We start from the raw sequence: 7,678 nt of genomic DNA, 5'->3' as shown, positions 1-7,678 counted from the left end.
AGGGAAGAGGGTCGAGAGGCGGCGGCATGCACGCTGACAAGAGGGTGTTGCTGTAGTCGGCGCTTTCGCATCTGTTCGCTTCGTTTCTCTCTCTCCTCTTGGCTCGTCCGTGGATGTGGGCTGTCCATTTCAGGCGGGAACTGAGCGAGCAACGTCAGGGCTTCTCTCTCTCTCTCTCTTCTCTCTGATGTGGACGCTCCGGAACATAGTTCCTTCTCAGCGTGATGGACTGTTGCACACAAACCCTACCAACACTTAGGCGGTGATGGAGAGGAGGTCCGAGTCACCGGCGTCCTCGACCGACATGACACCGACGCGGAAGAGCTTGCCGGCGGCGGTACCGAGGGCGACGTTGGAGCCCTGGTAGAGGTGGACGGGCGTCTTGCTGAGCATGGCGTAGTACTCCAACTCCGAGCGACGGAGAGGAGGAGTGTTGCCCGAGATGAGGACGAGCTTGGCTGTGGACGGGGAGGAGAGCGAGGGTCAGCCCGAGGGGAGGAAAGGAGGAGGGGGAGGTTGGGAAACGCACCCTTGCCCGAGCGCATCGCCTTGAGGGTCGACTTGTACCCAAGCGAGTACTTGCCCGACTTGATGACAAGCGCGAGACGCGCGTTGATGTTGTCGGCCGACTTCTTGGTCTTCTTCTGAGCAGCGGGGGCCACTGTGGAGCGGAACGAGCGGGTCAGCGGCGGCGCTCCTTCGACACCTCCTGCGTTCTCCTAATGATCCAGCAGCCCATAGAATTCCGCGCCAATTTGGCCGCGCCATCCTGAACTGCTCCAAGCGAGCGAGCCAGGGTTCTCCCCGCATCTCGCATCCCGCAGTCCCTAACGTCCGTCGTCTCGCCAGCGCATCCCACGGCACACCAGTAATGCAGCGAACCCTGCCCAAGCCCCCCTCGAACGGTTGCGAAGCGAGCGAGGAGGGCGGGTCGACCTTTGGGTCGCCAACATCTCCCCTCCGATCCCCATGACCCGCCCATTCTCCTGTATATCCTTTGCCATCCCAGCAGCACGGTGCACCCATTCCCGACCCTCCCAGATCGATGCCAAGCGCGCGAAGAGATGGCGTCGAGTTTTCGGTCCTGGTCAGGGTCTGTCGACCCGCTCGACCGCGCGCCAGTTTGGTGGTTGCTGGGTGATGCGTAGCGAGTGCAGAGAGTGCGAAGGAGTGGTAGACTGACTGGCTGGTTGTCGGGTGAGCGTCGGGGTGAGCAGAGCTGAAGAGAGAGCGCGAGATTGGGCAAGCGCAGGGACTAAGTCCACTTGCGACTCGCCGAACTCGCATCCAGATGAGCTGGCAGTACTCGTGATACCTTTTTAATGCACTCACAAGAAGACCTCGTCCAACTCGCGCTTTTTCTGCGAGCTGTCGACGACCCTCTCACCCAACTCTCATCCTCCTCGTCGCCCGCACTCTCACTCCCACCGCTTACCCTCCCCTGCTGGCTTGTTCCGCTCCCTAACTGCCTGCAACTGCTCGTATCATCACAACGAACCCCGAGTCGACCCGCCAAACCGCCTTGGCTGCCACCCTCCCTCCCCCGCCTGCTCCGGTCGCGATGAACCCAAACGACCTCTTCCTCCGCTCGCACGCCCGGGCCGAGTCATCACAACAGCCCCAGCACACGCACAACACGCGCGGACAAGCGTCCGCATCGAATGGCGCGCCCTCGAGCGGTGTGGACCAGAAGCCACTCGACGCGCAGATGATGCTGGACGAGGCGGGTGCGGGTGCGGCAGAGGCGGGCGAGGGTCAGAAATCGAGGAGGGAGTTGGAGCAGGAAAGGAAGGACCTGGAGCTGGCGCAGCTGCTCGAGATGATGGACGACTACAAGCCTGTCGTGAGTCTCGTTCGCTTCACTCGCTCGCGGGCGCCCCCTAGCTACTCGGTTGTGGTGCATTCGTGTCTTCGTTTGTGGGCGAGTAGCTCACTATTGCTCTGCGGCAGATCCCGGACGAGGTGACCGACTACTACCTCCAACGAGCAGGGTTCGACACGAACGACGTCCGAGTGTTCGTCCAGTCTCCCCTTACGCGCTCTCACAACGCTAACAAGCTTTGCTGTCCTTAATGGCACGCAGAAAACGCCTCCTCGCCCTCTCAGCCCAACGGTTCGTCTCCTCAATCTCAGCCGACGCCTTTCAGTACGCCCGCGCACGAACAGCCGCCGGTCCGTCTGGGCGAGCGAACGTTACCGGGACGAGTGCGGCGGTTGGACCGGGCGCGACGGGTGCAACCGGTGGGAGCGGAGGAGCGGCGGGACAGCCGAAGGCGAAGGTGAATTCTTGCGTCTCTTTGGCTTGCGAGGCGGCGCTCTTGCTTGCACAGCTGCTGTGTAGAGGCTCTGTTCGAGCATGGCGCAGCACGTCCGTGTGACAATACTGACCACTTGTACTCGCAGGGCCGGCAACGCACCGTCCTCACGATGGAAGACCTCTCGGCAGCGCTCAAGGAGTATGGCGTCGACGCAGGAAGAGCACCTTACTACCTGTAGACGGGACGAGCGGAAGGAGGAGGATGTGCATAGGTTGTGCTCGCGAAGATGTGCTGTGAATGTACGAACACCGCTTTCACCATCTCCTCGTTGGTGGGCCTCCTCGCTCTTTTCGTCGCTCGCGCATTCCGCTCTCGCACTCTGAGGAGCGACACTGTATGCGCACGAAAGCCTTGCAAGCGCTCGATCGGCACCTCCCGCATCCACCGCGTCCTGGACCTCCGCGCCTCACACGCCTCGACACGCCTAGCGCTTCCCTTCACGCTTGACCCCTCCCTCCCTCTTGGCCTTCTCCATCCTCAACCTCCTCTCCTCCTCGCGCTCCTTCTTCTCCTGTTCGCCCACCTTCTCCAACAAGTCCTCAATCTGCGGCACCACGATGAACTTCTTGCTCGTCTGGCCGAGGACGACGAGCGAGTCTGCTGGAAGTGCTGGAGCCTTTTTCGAGGACGAGGGAGAGTCGGAGGAAGAGGAGCTGGAAGAGGAGGAGGAGGAGGTCGAGGAGGAGCGACGGCGCGATTTCGGCTTTTTCGAGGTGCCGTTGATAGAGGTGTTCTTGGAGGGGTGGTCGAGGACGGCGATCTCCTGCAGGAATGACGGCTGGGCGGCCGGGAGGACCTGCAACGGGCGAAGCAAGGGGAAGCTTGTCAACGTCCGACTTGACGTGTGCACGAGCAGATTTCAGCATGCACCTCGTAGCGCAAGTCGCCCTCCAGCCTGAGCGTCACCTTCCCACTCCTATGCACACACAACTCCCCAATCCTGCCCTCATGCTCACTCCACCTCGCCGCCTTCTCCGTCCTCGTCCCGAACCGTCCCCAAGGCGGGGGCACGACTTTGCGCGGTGCAAGCGCATCGGGGTCCGGCTTGATTGAGAGCGAGGCGAGGTCGCCGGATGGGTCGGACTCGGACTTGACGGATGAGGATGGGACGAATTCGGGGAACTTGCGTGGGAACTGGAACATGTACAGCTCGCCGCGCGTTTCGGGCTGTGCCAGGCGAGCTGTCAGCGAGCTTCGTGATCGTATACGTCGTCTGGACGTACCGCCAGGTCGAACGCCTCGCTGAGGATGATCTCCTTCTTCTCCTCTTCTTCGAGGTCCTTGAGGTCCTTCGCCTCCTTGTCCTCGTCGACACTCATCAAAGCGAGCGAGCCTTCCTTGGAATGGAGCGGAGCGGGGGTCGCGGCAGTCGCCGGAGTCGAAGTCCCAGAACCGGGAAGCGAGTCGTCCTGCGGTTCCGCCTTGACGCCGGCTTCGGATTTGGCGCGAGCAGCTGCGAGATCCGGTCCAAGCTTCGGATCAGTTTACCCATCCGCAGCCGCAAGAGAACCGAGCAAATGGCTGTGCGGCCGGACTCACCCTCCTTCTTAAGCCTCTCCTGCTTCCGCTCCTGCAACCGCCTGATCTTGGTCCGCAGCACTTTTGGATCCCTCGGCAGCGTTAACGGCGCCATCCCATCATCTCCCTCCCTCTTTTTCGCCGAACCAATGTCGTTCAAGTCGACCGCCTTGAACCGCAGTCCGCCCGCCTCGTCGTACGGGTCGTCGTCGACTTCGAGGTCGGACGCGTCTTCGTCGTCGTCGATCATCTGATTGAGCGTGCCGGCGCGAGAGGCGGCCATGACGGCTGCACCAGAAGCGCCAGCAGTCGGACGCGCGCCCCATGTTTTGGCTGTGTTGCGAGAGAGCCTCGTCAGTGACACGACTACCAGAAGTGACTGAAGTGCGACGCACGAGGACCGCCAGGACCTTGCGCCATTGGACCACTCGCGGTCATTTGCAGATCCTGGCGCGGGCGAGGCGGAGGGCGGGGACCGCGCTTGTTCCGCCAGTTGCTTTCGCCATCCTCCTGCAGAGAAAGACACTTGTCAGCGCTCGACCGCGTGAGTATGAAAGGGACGCGCCGCTCACCATCTTGACATCGCTGCGGTGGCGAAACGAGGAGATCAGCTTGAGGAGCAACGGCATGGAAAGGTGGACGCACTCTTCGTCGTCATCCACTACACGCTCCTTCCGCCTCATGTTCGGCTTGAACTTGGTGCCCCTAGCTGTTGACGGACCGGCCGTCGCATCCCTCCTGAACTCGCTCGTGCTGCCGAGCAAACCGCCAACGGGCCTGTCCCTTCCTCCTGCCAGCCCAATCGACGGGGTACGTGCGAGGCCGACGGAGGGCGCGCGCGTCGAGCCTACACCGACGGAGGGAACGCGCTTGACGGATGCGCGACGTTGAGGGGCAGCCGAGAAAGAGGCGGCGGTGTTTGACGGTTCTGGCGCGTCCTCCGTTGCCTCGGCTGACGGCGCCGGCGTCCCACTTGCTCCCCTTGGCGCCGAGACTGACGAAGCGCGTGAGGCGGATGCAGACGAGTCGGCGGCGGCGGGTTGAGGGGAGGGAGAGGCAGTGTTGGTGTCGATTGTCGCGCCGGACAGCGTCGTGGCGCCGACGCGGCGGCCTCGGCCCCTTCCTCGTCCCTTCGGCGCTCCAGTGTCGGACATGCTAGGTCACTCGGGCGGTCGTGACGAGCGAGAGGGCGGAGGAGATGAGGAAAAGGTTGGGGGCGCAAACGGCGGGAGAAGAGGGCGTGGGGGTCGCGCTGACAAGACACTCGTGTCCTAGGCAGTCCTCAGACCCAGTAAGCGTCTCCAGCGAGCAGTCTGAGCGTACGCGAGCGAAGGTGACGAGCGAGAGATGAAGCGCGAGCTCGTTGGACAAGGACAACTCGCTGACACCGTCCAGACGGGCTTGCTTGAGCTCGTACTACTTTTCAGAGGGCATCCAGCCATGTTCCGCATCCACACGCCGCAGCCAGCACCGTTCCCGCTCGACCCGGGACCCTCGACTCGTCGCCCCGCTCACTACGACCAGCCCATGGCGGACGACTTCTTGGACGAGCTGGCGGATGATCTGGGAAGACGGGGAGACCTCGATGCTGGCGAGGCAGGCCGAGTGACGGGACCAGGCGAGGTCATCGCGGACGCTCAGCGATGGATGAGGTGCGTCTCCGCTGCTGCACCCAGCTCGCTTGTTTCCGGGCCTGACGATGCTTGTGACATTCCACAGGGGTCACGGAACGTATGTCCAGGACGACAAAGTGCTGGCGAGTGTTGCGGGAACGCTCGAGCGGGTCAACAAGCTCGTGAGCGTGCGGCCGCTGCGGACAAAGTGCGTGAAGCGGTCTCAGCCGGTAGTCACCAAGTCAAAATCTTGACAGTAAACTGTCCTGCGCAGGTACCGCGGCGAAGTCGGAGACTTGGTCGTCGGCCGGATAGTCGAGGTGAGGGTCCCTTTCCTCTCGTTCGCTCACTCCCGAACTGACAACGCTCCACTTTCTCGCCAGGTCGGACCAAAGCGATGGAAGGTCGAGACGCATGCCTCACAAAATGCTGTGCTCATGCTCTCGTCGATCAATCTGCCTGGAGGTGTGCAGGTGCGCCTCGAGCCTGATCCGCACCCCCGCCTCTCCTGCTGACATCCAGCATATTCTGTACAGCGACGAAAACTTGAGTCGGACGAGCTGCAGATGCGGACGTTCTTCCAAGAGGGAGACCTGCTGGTTGCAGAGGTGCAGGCATTCTTTGGCGACGGCGCGATGAGTCTGCATACGCGGTCGCTCAAGTACGGCAAGGTGCGTAGCGGCGACTCTGTATCTACGGGCGATCGGGGCTGAAGAACTTTGCCCCGCAGCTCAAGAATGGCCAGCTCGTCACCGTCCCTCCCGCCCTCGTCGTCCGCTCGAAATCGCACTTCCATACGCTCCCGTTCGGCGTCGACCTGATAATCGGCTTGAACGGCTACATATGGATCAGCAAGACGATCAAGAAGGAGACGCGGCTTGACGGCGAAGAGGCTGGGTTCGGAGAGGAGAGCGGTGAGGGTGTGTACAGCGGCGAGAACGAGGTGCGTGTGCTTCTGTGCGCTCTCTCCATGGCTCGTGTGCGTATTGACGAACCTCGATCGCGCGCAGGACATCTCGCCTGCGATCCGCGCCTCCATCACCCGCGTCGCCCTCCTCATCTCGCTCCTTGCGACCCATTGCATCCCGATCACCGCCGAACTCGTCACCGAAGCTCACGACGTCGCACTGCGGATAGTCGGCGAAGGACCGGAGGGTCTGAGGAAGCTGGCGCGGAGAGAGACAGGAACGGAGGTCTTGCGGGCGTTGGCGATGGGCAGGGAGTAGAGCGGTCAAGCTACCAAGCAATACGAAGACTTACAGCGTCGCCGGCCGAGCTGGCCGCTTCCTCACGCCTCACGTCTCCGGCTCCTTCGACTTGGCTTTTCACGTCGACCGTCTCGCGTTTCGGCGCCTCTCCCTTGCCCCTCTTCCAGCGCTTGTCCTTCCTGTCCAGATGCACTACATTGTCTACTCACGCATCTTCGAGGAGCTCAACTGGTGCGTTTTCGTAACCCATACATTCGCTTCGTAGACTGACTCGCTTTTCGATCCGTCACGACAGCCCGACTGTCTCCCTTCTCGCTCCCTCGCTCAAAGCGCCTCGCCTACTCCCTCGCACCGACTCGACCGCGCCCAACCTCCAAGTCTGAGCTCCTCCCGGACTCCTTGCGCCTGAGGTTCGCGCGCTCTACACGATGCCGAGCCGACGCGACCAGATCCGCCTCGAGGGTCGCGAGCGCGACGGTTTCAACCTCGAGGGCGTCGAGTGGAAGCGGCAGGTCATCGAACCGCCTGACTACGGCTTCCTCGACGAAGAGTCCGGTGTCGCCGACGACGATCCTGCGGACGACGAGTCCGACGAAGACGAATCCGACGCCGCTTCTCGCGCGCATCGGTCCTCGAATCGACACCCCGTCGCCTCGCCTCCTTGAGCGCATTGGCGAGCGCCTCGAGTTGAGCGACGCGGTGGACGGGTCGAGGAGGCCTCGCTCGCGGCGTCGTTAGTGGGCAGCATGTGTGAGAGAGGCGAAGCGAGAGGAGAGGGGAGGCTTGGGGCGACACGGAGGCGTGCGAGAAGGGGGAAAGGTTGCAGCGAAAAGAGCGCGGTCTTTTTTCGAGGCGAAGTTGCGGCATAAAGTTTGGTAACCCAACAAGCGCGCAAAGACCCCGAAGAAGTGCTAAAGAAGCATGTTGCACCGAAACGAGAGAGCTAAGGAGCACGTTCTATGCGCGCGAGAGAGCGAGGAAGGAGAGGGTGGGGTATGGACATGCGAGAAGACAAAGGCAA

The 7,678-nt window shown here is 62.2% G+C and overlaps 5 protein-coding genes across 5 annotated transcripts; 3 read left to right on the top strand and 2 right to left on the bottom strand.

Moving 5' to 3' along the window:
- Positions 1 to 255: 255 nt before the first annotated feature.
- RHTO_02009 (60S ribosomal protein l30) lies at positions 256 to 1,004 on the bottom strand (the record flags this gene model as incomplete). Its single annotated transcript, XM_016415687.1, has 3 exons — positions 256 to 458; positions 530 to 661; positions 905 to 1,004. The coding sequence occupies 3 exons, from the start codon at positions 1,002 to 1,004 to the stop codon at positions 256 to 258; spliced, it is 435 nt and encodes a 144-aa protein (XP_016272257.1).
- Positions 1,005 to 1,561: 557 nt separating this feature from the next.
- On the top strand, positions 1,562 to 2,496 carry RHTO_02008 (transcription initiation factor TFIID subunit 10; the record flags this gene model as incomplete). The annotated part of the gene is made up of 4 exons (XM_016415686.1): positions 1,562 to 1,843; positions 1,951 to 2,015; positions 2,084 to 2,279; positions 2,404 to 2,496. 4 exons carry the CDS (start codon positions 1,562 to 1,564, stop codon positions 2,494 to 2,496), a joined length of 636 nt encoding a protein of 211 aa, XP_016272256.1.
- Positions 2,497 to 2,742: 246 nt separating this feature from the next.
- On the bottom strand, positions 2,743 to 4,990 carry RHTO_02007 (protein of RNA polymerase III Rpc4 family; the record flags this gene model as incomplete). The annotated part of the gene is made up of 7 exons (XM_016415685.1): positions 2,743 to 3,114; positions 3,189 to 3,485; positions 3,542 to 3,771; positions 3,858 to 4,169; positions 4,232 to 4,346; positions 4,409 to 4,421; positions 4,482 to 4,990. The coding sequence occupies 7 exons, from the start codon at positions 4,988 to 4,990 to the stop codon at positions 2,743 to 2,745; spliced, it is 1,848 nt and encodes a 615-aa protein (XP_016272255.1).
- Positions 4,991 to 5,276: 286 nt separating this feature from the next.
- Positions 5,277 to 6,675, top strand: RHTO_02006 (exosome complex component RRP4; the record flags this gene model as incomplete). Its single annotated transcript, XM_016415684.1, has 7 exons — positions 5,277 to 5,488; positions 5,556 to 5,657; positions 5,724 to 5,769; positions 5,833 to 5,922; positions 5,986 to 6,120; positions 6,180 to 6,392; positions 6,460 to 6,675. 7 exons carry the CDS (start codon positions 5,277 to 5,279, stop codon positions 6,673 to 6,675), a joined length of 1,014 nt encoding a protein of 337 aa, XP_016272254.1.
- Positions 6,676 to 6,844: 169 nt separating this feature from the next.
- Positions 6,845 to 7,322, top strand: RHTO_02005 (uncharacterized protein; the record flags this gene model as incomplete). Its single annotated transcript, XM_016415683.1, has 3 exons — positions 6,845 to 6,888; positions 6,953 to 7,034; positions 7,107 to 7,322. 3 exons carry the CDS (start codon positions 6,845 to 6,847, stop codon positions 7,320 to 7,322), a joined length of 342 nt encoding a protein of 113 aa, XP_016272253.1.
- Between the last annotated feature and the right edge of the window lie 356 nt (positions 7,323 to 7,678).

This window comes from Rhodotorula toruloides, assembly GCF_000320785.1.
Source record: "Rhodotorula toruloides NP11 unplaced genomic scaffold Scaffold16, whole genome shotgun sequence".
Lineage (NCBI taxonomy): Eukaryota > Fungi > Basidiomycota > Microbotryomycetes > Sporidiobolales > Sporidiobolaceae > Rhodotorula > Rhodotorula toruloides.
The sequence above is the reverse complement of the archived record's forward strand: the minus strand, read 5'-3'. Positions and strand labels throughout refer to the sequence as shown.